The 17,525-nt window shown below is 58.4% G+C and overlaps 3 protein-coding genes across 3 annotated transcripts; 2 read left to right on the forward strand and 1 right to left on the reverse strand.

Moving 5' to 3' along the window:
- Nucleotides 1-688: 688 nt before the first annotated feature.
- Nucleotides 689-4,943, forward strand: PPP1R26 (protein phosphatase 1 regulatory subunit 26; the record flags this gene model as incomplete). The annotated part of the gene is made up of 1 exon (XM_079705944.1): nt 689-4,943. The coding sequence occupies one exon, from the start codon at nt 689-691 to the stop codon at nt 4,247-4,249; it is 3,561 nt and encodes a 1,186-aa protein (XP_079562070.1). The 3' UTR covers nt 4,250-4,943.
- Nucleotides 4,944-9,964: 5,021 nt separating this feature from the next.
- Nucleotides 9,965-12,561, reverse strand: PIERCE1 (piercer of microtubule wall 1; the record flags this gene model as incomplete). Its single annotated transcript, XM_079706039.1, has 3 exons — nt 9,965-10,153; nt 11,288-11,366; nt 12,419-12,561. 3 exons carry the CDS (start codon nt 12,559-12,561, stop codon nt 9,965-9,967), a joined length of 411 nt encoding a protein of 136 aa, XP_079562165.1.
- A 1,194-nt stretch (nt 12,562-13,755) lies between these two features.
- Nucleotides 13,756-17,280, forward strand: MRPS2 (mitochondrial ribosomal protein S2; the record flags this gene model as incomplete). The annotated part of the gene is made up of 4 exons (XM_079706444.1): nt 13,756-13,795; nt 13,920-14,045; nt 14,506-14,635; nt 16,145-17,280. The coding sequence occupies 4 exons, from the start codon at nt 13,756-13,758 to the stop codon at nt 16,752-16,754; spliced, it is 906 nt and encodes a 301-aa protein (XP_079562570.1). The 3' UTR covers nt 16,755-17,280.
- Between the last annotated feature and the right edge of the window lie 245 nt (nt 17,281-17,525).

The following is a 17,525-nucleotide window of genomic DNA, read 5'->3' on the forward strand; positions in this document are numbered from 1 at the left end:
ACATGCCGCGGAGCAGCTGGGCCCGTGAGCCATGGCCGCTGAGCCTGCGCGTCCGGAGCCTGTGCTCTGCAACGGGAGAGGCCACAGCAGTGAGAGGCCCGCATATCGCAAAAAATAATAATAATAAATAAAATAAAATAAAGAGGCTTTGGTATAAGTGACTCTTTAAAGTTGTTTGGGGAGATAAATGTTTAAATACTCCCATCAAGTAACTTCTCATTTCAGGAACTGCTGATTCGCGTCAAGGTGGGACCTACCCACGACGTCTCGCTGAACCTGGATTCATACTAGTTATTCTTTTCCACCTGCAGAGAAGCACTGAGTCTTTATCTCACTGGCACCTCCTGACAACTTTTGGAGGTAAATAAAACCTCTGTTCCTGTACCGGAGAAGATGGACAGAGGGACGGGGAAAGGACACTCATGTGAGCTCCCGCGAGCTCGCTGCGGGTGGCTCGGAAGCATTTTCTCATGAAGCTTTGTGGCCGTCCTCCGTCTACAGCCAACGGAGATGAGACCCGGGAGGCGTGAGTGACTTGCCCTGGGACCCGCGGCCGGCTGGACCCTCACCAGGCCCACCGCTTCTCCGTGACCTGACCTAGGGCGCCATCCCAGCGTGCCTTGTCCTCCAGGATGTGAAGCAGGCAGAGGAGCAAAGTGCCGCCTCTCTGCGCGTCCCGTCGGCTAGGATGTTTCTCATGAATGCCCCTCCTGTGCTCGCTCTGCCGTCCAAATGGGAGGCCTTTGGCCCACCCGGGAGCTGTAGGTTTCCCGGATGCTTCTCGGAGCCGAAGGAGGGCGTCTCGAGAGCGGCGGTGAGCGCCAAGGTGCAGATGGTCATCAGCACGCTTCAGGGGGACGGGGCCACCCTGGGCATGAGCGGCGAGCATGCCCGGCCGAGAAGCCAGAGGGCGGAGAGGGGCCGCGGCACCAGGCTGGCTACCAGCCCCGCCTTTGCTGCCTGTGGTCTTGCTGCTGGGTTTGACCCCAAGGGGGAGGAGGAGGCCGCGGACCTTGGCCCCCTGGTGCTGGATTCGGACAGTGATGATTCCGTGGACCGCGACATTGAGGAAGCCATCCAGGAGTACCTGAAGGCCAAGAGCGGAGCCGCCCGGCCTCCCGCAGCCAGTCGATGCCAACCAGAGCCACCTCCGAGCGGCACCCCGACCGCCCTGTGTCCCCCAGACCTTGCAGCTGGCCCTACTGGTGTCCCCAGCAGCCACAGGGGAGTCGGCGAGGACCAGGGCTCTGCCTCGCCGCGCAGCGTGAGCAGTGAGGACTCCTTCGAACAGAGCATCCGGGCGGAGATCGAACAGTTCCTAAGTGAGAAGAGGCAGCACGAGACCCAAAAATGTGACATTCCTGCAGACAGAAAACCAGACCCCAGTGACAGCTTGGCCCAGTCAGCGTCTAGGTCCAGCAGAGAGCCGACGGGCAAGGCGTACCAGCAGGAGCTGGCGGGCGCCTGTAAGGAGTTCACCTTCCGAAAGCCTCCCAGGTCCACAAAGGCTGGCGCGCTGCCCAGAGGCCCCAGGTGCAAGGTCACCTTTGAGCCCGCCACGGCTGCAGGCCGCCTTGCAGAGGCAGCCCCTGGTAAAGTCGGGGTCAGGAGGGGCACCGGCTCAGGGAAGAGGGGAAGGCGAGCCAGGAGTGCAGCCCTGGTGCCTGAGGCGGCCGACTCAAGCAGCGACGATGGCATCGAGGAGGCCATCCAGCTGTACCAGCTGGAGAAGAGGAAGGAGGCAGGCGGCGAGCTGCCACAGAGGGCCCTGCCCGCAGAGGAGAAGGGCCCCGGGCCCCCTGCACACGGCACGGGCCTCTGCACCAAGAGCACCTGGCTCGAAGCCCATGGGAAGACCCCGGGCAAGAAGAAGCCGGTGGCCACCAAGGCGGCAGACCTCAGCCCGGGTGGCCTGGACCCCGACCACCCCTCCAGGCCTCCCAGGGAAACCGTGGCTCCTGCACCTCCAGGAAGTACAGCTGCCGAAAGCAAGTTTATGGACGGGTCCCCGTGCCGCGCAGACACATCCGCGGAGCTGATGTGCGCTGAGGCAATCCTGGACATTTCCAAAACGATCCTGCCGAGCCCCCTGGAGGGCGGCACCAGATCCCCGCCCGCCAGCCCACTCCTGTATCCCCACGACGTGCCTTCCTGCTCCGACGGTGACAGCAGCTCTGTGGACAGCGACGACAGCATCGAACAGGAAATCCGGACATTCTTGGCTCTGAAGGCGCAGTCAGGGGGGCTGCTGCCCAGGACGGAGACGTGCCCGCGGCTGGCACACAGCCCGCTGCTGCCGCCCGGCCTCAGCACCTCGGCCTCCAAAACGCCTGACCTGTCGCTGAGCTGCAAGAGGAAACGCGGAGCAGGCAGCACCGCCGTGCGGCCGTGCGCACCCAAGAGGACCAGAGAGACGGCCGAGGCACAGGAGAGCGCCCGGGACGCCGACCGCAGCCAGGGGAGAGCGCAGCCCAGCAAGGGGAAAGCCAGCGAGGCCCCGGGAAGGGAGGGTGAGACCTGGGGCCAGCCTCTCCCCTGCAGGACGGGCGTGCCAGGTGATGAGCGCGGGGCCCCGGTCACGCAGGGTCCCGTGTTGCCAGGCCCCGGGAAGGTGGCTGAGGCGAGGCGCGTGGATGAGAAGGAGAGCTCCGAGGACAAGAGCAGCTCACTGGACAGTGACGAGGACCTGGACACGGCCATCAAGGACCTGCTGCGGTCCAAGCGGAGGCTCCGGAAGAGGTGCAAAGACCCCAGAGCTGGCTGCAAGAGGGTCAGGTTCAGCACCACGGAGACGCGGTTCCTGGATAAAGTAGGGCGCTTCCCGAAAGACTGGAAAGACCGGAGCCCACATCTGCTGAAAAGCTGCCTCTCAAAGTCCAAGAAAGAGAGCCCGGGGAGACCCTCGCACGTCCTCTGCCGAGAAGCAGTGAGAGCGAAGCCAGATGGCGTGGCGGCTGCGGACGCGCCCCCGGCTCCCCAGTCCAGGGGCCAAGCCGCAGGGAGGAGCCTGTTCTCTGGTGAATCGGAAGCCCGAGAACTTGATGGTCCGGCCCCAAGCCCCAGTTCCCTGTCTGATGACAGTAGTTCTGTAGACAGTGATGACAGCATTGAACTGGAGATTAGGAAGTTTTTGGCCGAAAAGGCCAAGGAGTCCGTGAGCGGATCAGAAATTCAAGGAGGGGGCCCCACCGCTCTCGGGACAGGGAGCGGGGGCAAACCAGAGCTGCCATGCCGGAAAGTGCCACCTCCCGGCCCGGCCCTTCAGCCTGGCATGTGCACTCGGAGCCAGAGGTGCAGGGGGCCCTTGCAGCCGGCCGAGGGACCAAGGGGCCCGGGCAGAGCCTTCGCTCCGGCCGGGAGGAGCAGCCCCCGCGCCGAGCAGGCCTGCATCCCTGCAGCCCTGGCCAGATGTGAACTGGTGCCGCCCAGGAGCACCAGCGGGACTGCATCTGCCAAAGGGTCACCAGCCAGTAGGAAAACCGCCTATGCGCCCAAAGATAAGAGCCCGAGGGGGGCTGAGGCCGCCGGGGGGGAAAGCGCATTGGGTCAGCTCCCGAGCTGCATGGAGGCTGGCACTGGGGCAGAGAGCCGGAGCCCACTGGCACGGACCCCGGGTGCCGAGCGAGAGGGGAGGCCCCGGGCCGGCCTCGCCCTGCCCTGGGCTCACTTCTCCCCCCAGAGCCGGCTGCAGAGCACCTGGGCACTGAGCACGAAAGGCAGGGACGCGGCGGCGTGGACGGGGGGCCTCCGGGGCCAGAGAGAGAAGGGGCTGGAGGGCCAGGCCTGGGGCTCGCCCAGCCTCGCCATGGACCCCAAGAGAGGCCTGCCCTTTGCCGGCTTCTCGTCACTGCTCTCCACGCAGCTGTTTCACTTCGGGAAGAGTGTCTCCTGGGGGGGGAAGCAGGCCAGCCTCTTCAGTCCCCCGCTGAGTCTGCCTCTACAGGGCCCATCCTTCTCGGCCTTCCGAGAGACCCAGGCTGGCCACGGCCCAGTGTTCGGAAGCTCACACTTGCTGGTGAAGCAGGAGGGTGGCCGCTGGCCGCCCAGGAAGTCCCAGGCAGAGCTCAGTCTGCCCGACAGGAGGAACTCGGGGCCGGAGGAGAGCATCTTAGACCGGCGGTACAGGCGGAGGGGTGTGGACAGAGACGAAGACCAAGAGGCCCTGGGCAGCGACGCCAGCGAGTTCAGTGATGCGTCTGTGGAGGAGGGTGGCAGCCTCTTGGCCAAGGGCCCCGTCCTCCAGCTGTGAGCACGCTCCTGGCCGCGGGAACTGGGCGAAGCGTGTGTGTGCCGGTCCCCACGTGTCACACACTGCTGATGACGGGGCGGAGCCCTGGAGGCCCCTGTACAGCCTGTATATATGTACAGTAACGCAAAAGGATGTTTTTATTTAACGGATGTGTCCTGGTAAATAGGATTTTTGTAGGCTTTTTGTAAATTATTTAAAGTGCTGTAAAAAATATTTTTGGTGAATACCATTGTTGGATTTTGTAGGGCGTTCCTCGGGGCAGTTTTCCGTGGTCTCCGCACTAGTCTTAGATCAGCAAACACTTGGTTCCAACTGTCCCTGCGCTTGGGGTTGATCGCTGGTGGCCATGGCCAGTCGTGGCCACAGTTCGGGCCCGAGGAAGGCAGCAGCTGGTGCCCCACCTGAGACGCGCCAGAACGCCCCAGCGGTCTTGGTTGGGACACTCCTGGACAGCATTTCTTTTGTAAAAGAGGCCACAGGCCCCCAAGAGGCCCGAGCATGTCTTCGATTGGAAAAGCGTTTCAAAGCACAATGGCCAGCGAGCAAACCGGCCATGCCAGTTGCACGTAGAAATCCTGAGTGAGATCTCAGGGCCGGTCACCAGTTCATACCTGAAGCCTGTGTTGTTCAATGTCCAGTCCTGTTCACTTATGACATGATTCTACCAGCTCAATAAACCTCTTTTTATACAGGAGCTGCCGTCCTTCGTTTTTAATCACAGCTCCAAAAAGGTACCAGGCAGCCTGTGTGTTTTAAATGCCCTTGTCCTGATCCGTGCAAAGCAAAGAGGCAGCGGCTGCTTCACGGGTTCTGGCGCCCGGAGTCCTGAGGACCGAGGACAAAGCCCACCGCCCTCCGGGAACTGGGCTCGCTGGGGCTGTGCTCCACCAGCAGGGCCATGCCCGTGCTCCCGGTATGTTTGAGCGGCGGTGCCATGCACACAGGGAAGAGCGTGGCATCCTGTGCCTTGTGCTCTGAGGCTGCTGCGGTGCCCACAGCTACAGAAGAGGCAGGTGGGAACCTGCACATGTGAGGCTGAGCACTGACGTTTACCCGCGATCGTCCAGCAAACTTTGATCGGCTGCCCCGAGTGTGACAACTCATTAGTTTAGCTGCAGTGGGCCTGGAGCAAGGTTTAATTTGCAGCTGAAGTTGTTATTCTAATGTGCAAGTGAATTTTCTACATGTTGTGCCCCCCAGGTCTTAGCAGGAATTCACTTCTGTACCCAAATGGGGACGTGTGCCAGCACCCACAGTCAGTGTCCACTGGGTCAGATGCTGTGACGAGCAGGCCCTGTGGAGTCCGTGACCGTCCGGTGCCTACACGCTGTGCATTCGATATTTCCGTTGTCGAATATTCATTCACTTAAGTACTTCCAGGAAAAATAACTCATTCATCCATGCTTTAAATTTCACTTAATTTTGAAGGAGTGCTTTTAACACTTGAAAACAAAAATCAGCTTGTTTTGTATATAAGAACTGGATTTTTTGGTTTTTTTTTTTTTTTTAATGCTAATAAATCAAGCCCTGCTCACAAATCAGTTGATGTAGTCTGTCCTGTGCAGAGTGGCCTTTGCAGGATGTTGACGTGAGAACCCAATGTCTAGGACCTGCCAGCGTTCTCCTGTGCCATCGTGCATTTAGTCCTGAGCACCTCTCTGCTCCTGCGGCCCATCCCAGTCTCCCCCAGACCCTTTGCACCTTCCTCTCCCCCTGCCTCCCCAGCCCCGGTCTGTGTGCTTACTTGGCAGTACAGGCCATGCCTGGTTTTCACAAGCTGGACATAAACGTGATTGTGCGGGCCCATCCCTGGACTGCCAACAAGCCACACTGCGTGAAAGCTTTTGCCTTCCCTCTCCCCAACATCCTAGGTCAACTCTGGCACACACTGGGGCCAAGGTCCGAGGTCCCCCTGCACCCTGTCTGCAAAGGGGGCTGCAGTGGGGGCAGACGGGAGCACTGTCACTTAGTGATGGCTGTCTGTATGTTTGCAACCCTGGTACAGCTCCTCCGATGATCCAGGCCCGACCCTGCATCCGTGCATCACAGCATCCCCGGAGCTGCTGCATGAGATGGCACATGTGCCCGCACTTGTAGGAAGAGTCTCGGGGAGGATGTGTTACCAAATCAAGCTGTAATTACTAAGACCTACAGATAAGTCCGAACCAAAGAGCCCCTCTTGCTTCCCAATGGGGAGGGGGTGGGCGTCTATGTACCTGGGGCCACAGGTTCATTTCACCTAATGCAAAGAAGGGGGAGAGACCCGGTTTTTGAGGTGTCTAATGCTCTGGGTTAGGTCATCCTGGGGCCACTGTGTCGCTGCAGGAACTGCCCCCTTTTCTGGAAAGAATGGGCCCGTTTCAGAAATCCCAGCAGAATAGGATGGGAGTGGGAAGAGGGGGAAGTCCTGGAGGTTAGTGTTCGACGTTCACCACCCGCGTCTCCGCATCAAGGAGAGGGTCTTCCTAAAGAGAAGAGTCATGGGCTTCCCTGTTAGCGCGGTGGTTAAGAATCCGCCTGCCAATGCAGGGGACACGGGTTCGAGCCCTGGTCCTGGAAGATCCCACATGCTGTGGAGCAGCTAGGCCCGTGCGCCACAACTACTGAGCCCACGTACTGCAACTACTGAAGCCCGCACGCCCTAGGGCCCGTGCTCCTCAACAAGAGAAGCCACCACAATGAGAAGCCCGCGCACCACAATGAAGAGTAACCCCGCCTCACCACAACTAGAGAAAGCCTGCGCGCAGCAACGAAGACCCAATGCAGCCAAAAATAAATAAAATTTTAAAAAATAGAGAAGAGTTGCTCTGAACTTTCTCTTTTGCTCAGAATCCGAGTTATCAACAGGTTTTCCCAAGCTGAGACACACTCGCAGTGGGAAACCAGGCCCTCAACTGAAATACTAGCACTTTATCTGCTCATATAAAAATTATTGCCACCTTGATCCTCCTCTCTCCTTGAAATTAATTTAAGGGCCTGTGTAGGGGGGCCGGGAAGGGGAAATATTATATTACTTGCAGAATCTTTGAGATTTCTGGTGTGTTGTGTGCTGAACAGAGGGATTATTTTTCCCAGTGTCAACATATTTTACTATGTATTTGAAACCATTTAATTGACTGTAAATAAAAGATTAAATATCACTGAAGAAAAATAGACAAACAAATGAAAATATACTTTTAGAGTAAGAAGTTACTGGTTTTAAGCCAACTCGGCAGCTAGATTAAGCGATTAGTAAAGTGTTGTGAAACTTCGTCAGTGTTTCATTTCAGAGTGGAATAAAGGCCAGATAAAGCAAAGACCTACTCGTGGATGGGGAAGGAGTTTCTCTGGAATTGCCGTGCAGTTTATTTAATAACCTGTGGAAACTGGTTTTTGTTACCCTGTTTGGATCACCTTTCCCGTAATTGTTCTGATTGGATTTAAGATTTCAAAAGAACTCAGTACAAAGGTCAGAAGAATGATGGGTGTCATTTTCTTCCCATTCTATATGCTATAATGCCGAACAGAAGGCATATTCTTGTAACTTAGGATTAGATCTGTCAATCTAAACTCTTTTATTTTCCCTCACACATAAAGATTCCAGTTTGAAAATATGTTAAAAAGATAAATTTCATGATAATCACTGGAGTTCCTATATGACTCATGCAAACATGTAGGAAGTTAGAGTGTGTCTATGGGGTCAGATGCTGATGACCTGGCCCTTCCCAGGACCCCCCAAGGTGGGTTCAAGCCCAGGACCTGCTGCAGGGCACCCCCTCTGGACCCTAATTTTCCCATCCATAGATGGAGGTACAGCAAGACCTGCCCCAGGCGTGAGCATCAGATGAGGTGACACTGTCAAAGCTCTTCGAAACCGTGAAAGCAGACAAGTGGAGGGGAGCACGGCACCTCGCGGGGGCCCAGGCGCCAGGAGCATGTGGGAGTTGGGAGCCTGAGCCGGAGATGGTGGGTGAGTTTTCAGGAAGACGGGCATGTACGTTATACCCGAGGTACTTCGGTTGTCCGTCTTTCCAGACATTTATTCTACGTACAGAGTCTAACGTTCCATTAACTCATTAGCAACTGGTACAGAAATATTGGTTATTGGCTATGTCAATTAAAGCATTTCAATGCCTGATCTTGATGCCAGAATTAACTTCATAAAGCTCACTGGCGTGCTTGGCATGTTTTGTTTGTGGATGTTAGCTCGGCTGACCGTCCCACCCTGGGCCCTGACCTACACACACTGTCCCGTTGCGGGAGTGCAGGTGCTCACCGGGTCTAGATTGGAGGGGAAACCGTCACTCTGCCTGACGGCTGCATCCTCCCCTGGATCCCCTGCGCTTCCCAGCCAGCCACAGAGGAAGGGATGTGTCCTTTTCAGTGAGTTTAGGAACTGGATTGATGAGCTGTTCTTTTTCTTTTTTTATTTCAACAGAGGAGAAATACAGAAACATTCTGAGGATTTTGGTGTTTTTAATGAAAGGTTGTTAAAAAAAAAGGCATTGTCAGTGTGATGCCTGGAGTCTGTGCCAGTTTTCCAGCTCAGGAGAAGGATATGACATAGACTCTGGCTCCAGACTCAGCTTTGGACCTTTTCTATTCAATAGATTGATTTTCTCTGGGAACCATTTCCACCCCAAACTGAACGTTAAGAATGTTGCTGAAATGTTTACTTTTGTGTAATAATAAGTTTTTAATGAAGAAATAACCGGTCATGGTATTTCATTTCCTCCCAAATTCATATGTGAGTAAAATCTCTTTGGGTAAAAACCTTTGTAAAGAAGGTAGCGACGATGGTCTGTAACAATGGTTTCTTCTGTCTGGTTCCAACACATTCCGGATTTCCTGTGATGAGCTGTCATAAAGGAAGGTGGGAGGAATCTATGTCTGGAAGATATATATTGTCCTAGAAAATGTTTTCTTATTGAGGACCCTCTACATCCTAGTAAACATTGATTGAGAACTAACTACATGGAAAGAGAAATCCACTTTATGTAGTTATTACCCCCATCTGAGAAAAACATGGTCTTCCCCGCCTGATTTTTTTTAAAACTTTTTATTAAAAAGGGACAATGAACAGCAGGCAGGGAACCCCGACGTACACCTCACTCCTCAGCAACAAGCAGCACTCACCAACCTTGTTTTTTCCGCCTCTGCCCCGGCCCTATTCGTGGCCAGGGAGTGCTCAGTATCACGCCAAGCTTGGCCCGGGTCAGGGCCAGTAAGGGCCCTCCTGCCCAGTCCCGCCTCGAGCTTTCCTCCTGAGGTCCCCTCTGCCTCCTCGCCCAGCCCTTGTCCACACCCAGGCAGGGCATCCTACCCTCCCTCTGTGGCTCGGCAGGATGCTTGAGAACAGAAACCACGTGTAGTTTGTCATGAGTATAAAAATGGCTCCCAAATAAAGATGCAGGTGGGGCTCTCTGGGCGTTCCCAGCATTCAGACTGAGATCGGGGTCCCAGGATGCCCACCGCCCTACTTATTGGTTATACCTGAGTCAGGCACTGGGGACATGGCAAGGTTTTTAATGGAAAGTCAAGCCATTAGCTCTTTTTCATCTAGATGTAAAACAGAGAAAGTAGGGCATCATAGCCCCATTTGCACATTTTTCTAACCTAGAGAGGAAAAATATCTTCAGGGAAAGCAGTGAAGTGTGTTCCTTCACAATTGGGCAAATTATCAAAGATTAGGGCTGCCAATTGTCCAGACTATCTCCACCAGAGCCGGGAGGCCCCTCAATCACAGATGGATGGCTTGCTGACCCTGTAGCTGGGGTGGAAGTTGAGCCGGTCATAGAAGGTGATGAAGTTGTCCGGACCCGTCACAACGCTCTTCTCCATGTAGACGTTGAAAGTATTGTTCTGGAACATTCCACCAACTGCAACTTGTCTAGAAAATTTATACGAATTTGGATAAAATACCTTCTGGAAGTGAAAAGGGGACACTAGGGTTAGTGATACATGATAACACTCTTGAGCAATCAGTCATTAGGTATTTTTGGAAGAAAAATAAAAATTTGTAAGAAAATGTTTTTAAATTCTTATTTTGTAAGAAAATGTCGTCTCCAATCCTAGGAAGCAGAGATCCTGGGAGAATGACCTGTAAATGCTCTAGGAACTTTCTAGATAAATAATCTTCTCATAAAAGCTCTATCCCCCATGAAAAACAGGTAAATAATCAATTATCATGATCTTTTTTTTTTTTTTTTTTTTTGCTGTACGCGGGCTTCTCACTGTTGTGGCCTCTCCCATTGTGGAGCACAGGCTCCAGACGCGCAGGCTCAGCGGCCATGGCTCAAGGGACCAGCCGCTCTGCGGCATGTGGGATCTTCCCAGACCGGGGCACGAACCCGTGTCCCCTGCATCGGCAGGCGGACTCTCGACCACTGCGCCACCAGGGAAGCCCATCATGATCTTTTAACATGAATAATTTGGAAGAAAAACAACACTACCAGCCCCAAAATGGGAGGCCCTCCTATCTTGGGTACCCAGGGGATGCTTACACTGGTCCATCTGTCCTTCACCTGGACCCAGCAGGGGCATCAGGGGGTTCTAGGAGGCTCCCTGCCATGTGAGGTTGATCTCAAAAAGGGGTCAGGTTCCCCAAAGGTGCATAGATCCCGGGGCCCTTTTGTAACCTGTGCTTTCATCAGCCAGTGCTACCTCTTTCAGATCACAGGTTAAATATTTCATAAAATAACGGTATTACTCCAAAAAGAAGGCAGTTCTTCATTTCTTGGCCTCAAAACCTACTGCATTAGGTTACGAGAGTTGGCTGGTTGTACGAGTGAATGGGGCCCGCCCTTTGGGATGTTGTAAGGAAGCCGACATGCCCTTTTTTCATCCTTTAACTCATTTCATTGCTAAATTCATTCGTTCATTTATTTCTACCCTGCCCTGTCCCAAAAGGAATTGAGGTGCGCCCTCCCCCTTCGTGATGCTGGAACTGCGGGCCTCTCTGCACCTCCCCCTCCCGATGTGTTGCTCTTTTGAGACATGCGGAGTCAGCCTCCTGCTAGAGATGCCCCACCTGCGCACCTTGCCTTGCTTCCTCCTTACCGGCATCTCGTGCACGGTGGGGGCTCTGCTCCCATAAGCTTGGTTACTGGTCCTGTACACTGAGGGGGGCTCCTTGGTCCTAGCAGATGAGAAAAATACTTTCTTTTCCACTCATTTGTTTTAATTCTGCCCAAGCCACAGCTTTAACATATTTGGTTGATGGAGCTTTGTTGGACATGCCCCAGATGGGCGATGCAGCCGTGAACCTGGGCTCCTGTGGAGTGCAGGGTTGGCCTTCCTGGCAGGCTCAGCCTCCCTGACTCCCTCTGCTGACCTCTGCCAAAGCCCTAAAGAGCTCCCAGGTGGCAAGTGCTGGCCCTCAGCCCCAGCGGGACCTGGGCCCATGCTGTCATTTCCTGGGTGGGTGGGTAGGCTGGGAGCTGTGACTCAGCCTCCAGGCCTGCCGCTCGAGGGGGCGGCGGGGTGTTCCCTCCACTTCTGAGCCTCCAGGAGAAAATGTTCCTGCAGTCTCTAGTCCTGATGCTATTGGTACAGCAGTTTAACTAGTGGCTGTGGGCTCAGACACCCCAGCTCTGCCTCATACTAACTCTGGGATCTGTTTTTCTACAACCCAGATGTCCCTCCTGGGAAATGAAGATGCTAACAGAGCCAACTCTGTAGGATCGTGGGGGGACTGGGGGGGGGGGGGAGCAGGGAAGGCGCGCACAGCCTGCCCAGCTGTGTCTTAAGAGGCTGCAACGCACTGGAACAGCTGGCAGGCCACGCCCCTCGGCAGCCTGGTGATGGAGGTGTTGCCATGCACCTCAGGCAGACGGGTCCTCTCCGCCTAGAAAGGAGAGGAGACTGGTCCTGCCCTAGAGGGTGCTGCTGGGATCAGCCCGAGTTGTGTGATTTCCCCTGGGCAAACCCCGCCCCACCTCGCTGGCGGGAGGCCCACTCACTCCACCCGCAAGCCACAAGCCGCAGGCAGCACCTCCGCGCTCATTTGGTGGTTAACAGCTGACACCGCTTTTGACTTGGGGGCCAGGAGGGGGCCTCGGGGTTCTTGCACAAAGGGCCATCTGGGCAGAGCGCAGGACCAGCTGGGCACCTGGCTGGCGGCTGGACCAGGAGCCCTTTCTTTCCTCTTCGTATGCCAGGTGGACCCTGACCAGACTCCCTGGTCCTCACCTGTAGCCCCGAAACCAAGCCGGGTTGTTGAACCTGGCCGGCAGGTCCTCGCTCACGCGGTAGTAGTCGCTGGTTTTCTCCGGGGGGGCCTTGGCCTTGGGCATCTCCTGCTCCACGCACCCCTGGGGGTCCTCCTCGGACATCTCGCCTCGGTCCACCCGAGTTTCGGGGGAAAGAAAGAGCGGGCAGGAAACAGCTTCTCAGCCCTGGGGCCGCGAGGGGCTGCGCGGCGTCTTGTTGCTAAGCGACGGCCCGGTCACCTGACTGGATGGGCGGGGTCCTTAAAGGCGCCGCGCCTCCTGGGCCGGAGGCCGCCCACCACCGGCGTGTGGGGCAGAAGTCCGAGGTTCTAGAACCTTCCGTGGCGAGCCACGAGGCCCTGGGCTGGCCGGGATAATAAGGCATTACTTCCTGGGGCCGCAGTGCCGGGTACCCTATGATCAGTAGCCTTCGGCGCCAACATTTTCTCAAATGCGGTGGGGGTCAGATTTCCAGGCAGATGAAACCCCGGGCCTGGGGCTTCATCGGCAAATTGCGGAGTTCAGGTTCTCTAAGGCCGCTCCGCTGTAGCGATCCGACGCTCACCGCGTGGGCCAGGGCTGCTCCTTGACCCCCACCCCCGACTTCAGGCCCCCCAGTACACTGCATCTAAAATTAAGACTCCAGGGCTTCCCTGGTGGCGCAGTGGTTGAGAGTCCGCCTGCCGATGCAGGGGACACGGGTTGGTGCCCCGGTCCGGGAGGATCCCACATCCCACATCCCGCAGGGTGGCTGCGCTCGTGAGCCATGGCCGCAAAAAACATAAAATTAAGACTCCAGATTTGCCTAACTTTATGGAATCTTTCTAAGCCAAATGTTTAAAACTTAAAACACTTTTGTACAGCGGGAGGTTGTGCTGGACTGGCCGCAGGTGAAGACGGTCCCCATCTCCTGGCGAGTTCCCGCGGGACGGCTGGGAACCTCCTCGGCCGCCGGGCACTGTGCAGGGAGGGGGCGAGGGGAGGAGTATGCAGACCCCGCACTCGACAGGACGCCGGCCCCGGCCCGCCCCACGCTCCTTGCGGGTCCACGGCGCCCGGGCCGACTTGGGGCGCAAGGCCCCGCCCTCCCCAAGGACTGCGTGCTCCGACCCGGGGGGCAGGCGGGGGCCAAGTGGCGGGGACGCGTCCAGAGCTGGGGTGCCCGAGAGAGGCGGCGGGCGCTCAGTGGCACCCCCGGGCCTGCAGGTGGCGCTGCGGCGAAGGCGCGGGCCGCGGCAGGAAGGAGGAGCCGCTCGTGGGGCCGCGCCTGCCCGTCTTCCGCGTCCGTCTGTCCGTCCGCCTCTCGGAGTCCATGCCATGGTACCCGGCTCGGTCCTACCCCGGCTGCTCGGCGCGGGTGAGGCGCCCGGGACTCGGGGGTGGGGGGCGCGGCGGGGACCCTCTTCCGGGCCGGGAGGCGGGAGGGAGGGAAGGAGGGAGGCGGACGGGGGGCGCGCGCCACGAGTTTGCTGTCGCCGCAGGTGTCCGGCGCCGGCCGCTCCAGCTGCACCTCGTCCAGACGGCGACCCCGGGCCCGGCGGGTCCGAGCGGCAGGACGCTGGGGAGCGCCGCGGCCTCCGCGGCCCGGGAGCCCGAGCGCAGCAGCGGTAACGCCGACCCTGCGGTCCTGGGGGTTTGAAATTGCCCTGCTGCTGGGAGTCCCGGGCGCCCTAGGTCTCCATGGGGCCCCTGGAGGATGCGGGACCGGGGAGGGCGAAGGGCGGCCTTCCTGGCAGCCCACGTGCTGGGCCGCACGAGCTTGCAGCCCTTCGAGCAGCCCCACTGCCGAGAAGGGCCGAGCCCTGCCCCACCCCCGCGAACCGCGGCCGGGGAGCTCCCGCGGGCGGCTGGCGGGACCACGGGGATCTCAGACACCACCCGGCTCCCCTCCTCTCCGAGTGAAGACTCGGCCACGTTTACCCAGGAGCGAAGCCGGGGTCAGATCCCGGCCTCCGCCCCGAGCCTCCAGAAAAGGACCCTGGGGACCCTCAGCATCTGCCCTCCCGCAGCCCCCAGGCTTGGGAGCCGGGGTCCAGACCCTGCATCCTCTCCCCCTCCCCGCCCCAGATCTCAACGAGAGGATCCTGAGCGAGCCCCTCAAGCACTTCGACTTCTTCAATGTCAAGGAATTGTTTTCTGTTAGAAGTCTCTTCGATGCCCGGGTGCACCTGGGACACAAAGCTGGCTGTCGGCACAGGTAGGTGACGCCCCTGGCGAGTGTAGGGGTGCCCGGGGGGCTCGGGACCCTTGCCTTGGCGTCCAGGGCCCCTCTTTCAGTTTGTTTTAAGAGCGTCTAGCTCCCTTTTCTTCCAGATGGGATGACTGAGCCCCAAGGAGGGGCAGATGTTTATTCTCAGGCCCCGTTTGCTCCCCCCGACCCCCGGAACCCGTGGACCTTGCTATGGGGCTCCTGGTCCTCGGTGGGGTCAGGCCCGCTGCTGCTGGTTCCCAGACAGACAGGCCAGCCTGGAGGGCGGTGCTGGCAAGGCCGTCGGCATCTCGAGAGGGGGGTCTCCAAGGGCACGCAGAGGAGTGGTGACTGGCCCAGTCTGTTCACGTGGCGATTTTGACGGCTGGGTTGGGCGTGGATTGGAGGAGCAGTTAGGCCAGGGAGGGAGGCGGTTGTAGATGTTCAGGGGAAAGGTGGTGGGCCCAGCTGCGCCAGCAGAGCCGGAGCAGTGGTTGGATGTGGGGTGATGGGGGCAGAGCCGGAGGTCCGGTTGAGCAGAGCCCAGAGCAGGTGTCGACATCCTTCACATCAGGAACTTGGGTCCTGTGAGGGTGACCCTTCGGCCACCCCAGTGGGGATGTCACGCAGGCACTAGGGAGAAGCAGCCTGGGCCGGGGGCCACCACATCAGGACCTTCTGAGAACATGCGGAGTGGGGGATGGAGGAGAGAGGAGGTCCCGGGCGGGAGCCCTGAGCAACCAGCGCCTCAGAGTCTGGGAAGAGGGGGAGGGGCCGGGGCATGGGAGGAGGGCGCGCCACTGTAGGTGCTGCGGAGAAGTCACCTGAGGTGAGGGCACGTGGGGCCTTGGGAAGGCTCTTTGGAGAGGAAGAGACAGAGTCCCAGCGGGAGTGAGCGGAAGCGTGAACGGGGCGGGGGCTGCAAGAGGGCAGGCTTCGCAGCCCCGGCTCTCGGCCCGGGCCAGCGGGTCTGTGCCCTCAGGGTTCCCCTCCGAGGCCTGGCTGCCTCCTGCTCCGGCCCCGTCATGCTTGCAGCCCGGGGCACCCCCTGCCTTTCTGGTTCCCCAGCCCCGCCCCCGGGCGGGGGGGCCTCAGTTGTAAAGCCGCAAAGGCGATGATAATGACAAGTGTGGGAGCCAGACGAGCAGCACCGGGTGGGACGCTGTCCAGACGTCACGTTCAAGTGTCCAGACGTCCGTGTGGGTCCACTCTGTTAGGCGCCCCGCGCGGCCAGGTGGAGGTTCAGGGGCGTAAGCCGCTTGCCCGAGACGTGGAGTGGCCTGCAGCCCAGCCTGCCCTGCTCGCCCACCCTCACCCCCCCCCTCCACTGCCCGCGGCTGTCACTCCTGGGACAGCGTCCCCGCTGCTGTCATCCTGGTGAGGGCTGCAGACTGTACCAGCCCTGGGCTTGCCGTGCCCCCCATGCAGGGGCCCGGGGCTGGGGGAGCACATGAGAAAGGGCGGGTGGAGGTGGCCACGTGGGACTGGTTCACACTGGCCTTGGTGGGTGTCCGGCAGGTTCATGGAGCCGTATATCTTCGGTAGCCGCTTGGACCAGGACATCATTGACCTGGAACAGACGGCGACGCACCTGCAGCTGGCCTTGAATTTCACAGCCCATGTGGCCTATCGCAGGGGCATCATCCTGTTTGTGAGCCGCAGGCGGCAGTTCTCACACCTGATCGAGAACGTGGCCCGGGACTGCGGGGAATACGCCCACACCCGCTACTTCAAGGGCGGCCTGCTGACCAACGCGCCCCTCCTCCTGGGCCCCAGGGTCCGCCTGCCAGACCTCATCATCTTTCTGCACACGCTCAACAACGTCTTTGAGCCCCACATAGCCGTGAGGGACGCGGCCAAGATGAACATCCCCACTGTGGGCATCGTGGACACCAACTGCAACCCATCCCTCATCACGTACCCCATCCCGGGCAACGACGACTCGCCCCCGGCTGTCCAGCTCTTCTGCAGGCTCTTCCAGACCACCATCAACCGGGCCAAAGAGAAGCGCAAGCAGGTCGAGGCCCTGTACCGACTGCAGGGCCAGGAGGGCGCCAAGGGCCACGGTCCAGCTGACCCTCCTTCCCCGGGAGTGCAGGCCGAGCTGGACTTGGGTCATTCCCCTTGACCTGCCTGCCCTTCTCCCAAGTGAAACAGCAGCCAAGTCTGTTCCGAAGCTGGGAACCAACCCCCCCATACCCACACCCACCCCTGACATGGTCCTTAGCACCTTCCCAGTTATTCCAGGCTTTGGGTCCCTGCTGCTAGGAACGCTTCTCAGCAGCTGCCCGCCTGGGGCTCCACTTCAGACCCAAGGGCCCAGCAGGCTCCCTGGGCAAGTGGCCTGCCTGAAAAGGACCCGTCGGAAAACATCCCGTCCCTGGAGTCTGAAGTCCTTGCTTCTACCTCGAGATGTGTCCCTTGTATGTTAGGAAGGTTCTCACCAGGTTGACTTTTCTCAACCAGAATACCCGTAGGTTGGGCTGCTTCCCTGCTGCCTGGTTTCAGGGGCTATTTTATAACGTGAGGTTGCAGGGTGAGCCACTAAGAAGATTCCATTCGGGTTGGGACAGGCTGGGCAAAGCAGACAGCGTGATTTCAACAGGAATAAAACGTAGATTTGGGCAGAATGGGGACCTGGACCATTGGTTCTGCAGTGTGGTCTGTGTGGTTTGTTTTCATCGGCACCCACGGGGCCCCTGGAGCACACGAGACACGTTCCTGCCCCCTGGGTCCTTGAGCTTCAGGGAGACAGGCAGGCATGTGCACGTGGGTTTGGATGGGACAGCACCGGCTGCCCCTCGACACCGTCTTCGGTGTTGAGGCTCGAGGCCCTCGTGTCCTGCCCGTGCCCTGGACAGGCATCCTTCCCAGGTGGTCGGGTAAGGTGGGACCCTGT

Source organism: Hyperoodon ampullatus, assembly GCF_949752795.1.
Source record: "Hyperoodon ampullatus genome assembly, chromosome: 6".
Classification (NCBI taxonomy): Eukaryota; Metazoa; Chordata; class Mammalia; order Artiodactyla; family Ziphiidae; genus Hyperoodon; species Hyperoodon ampullatus.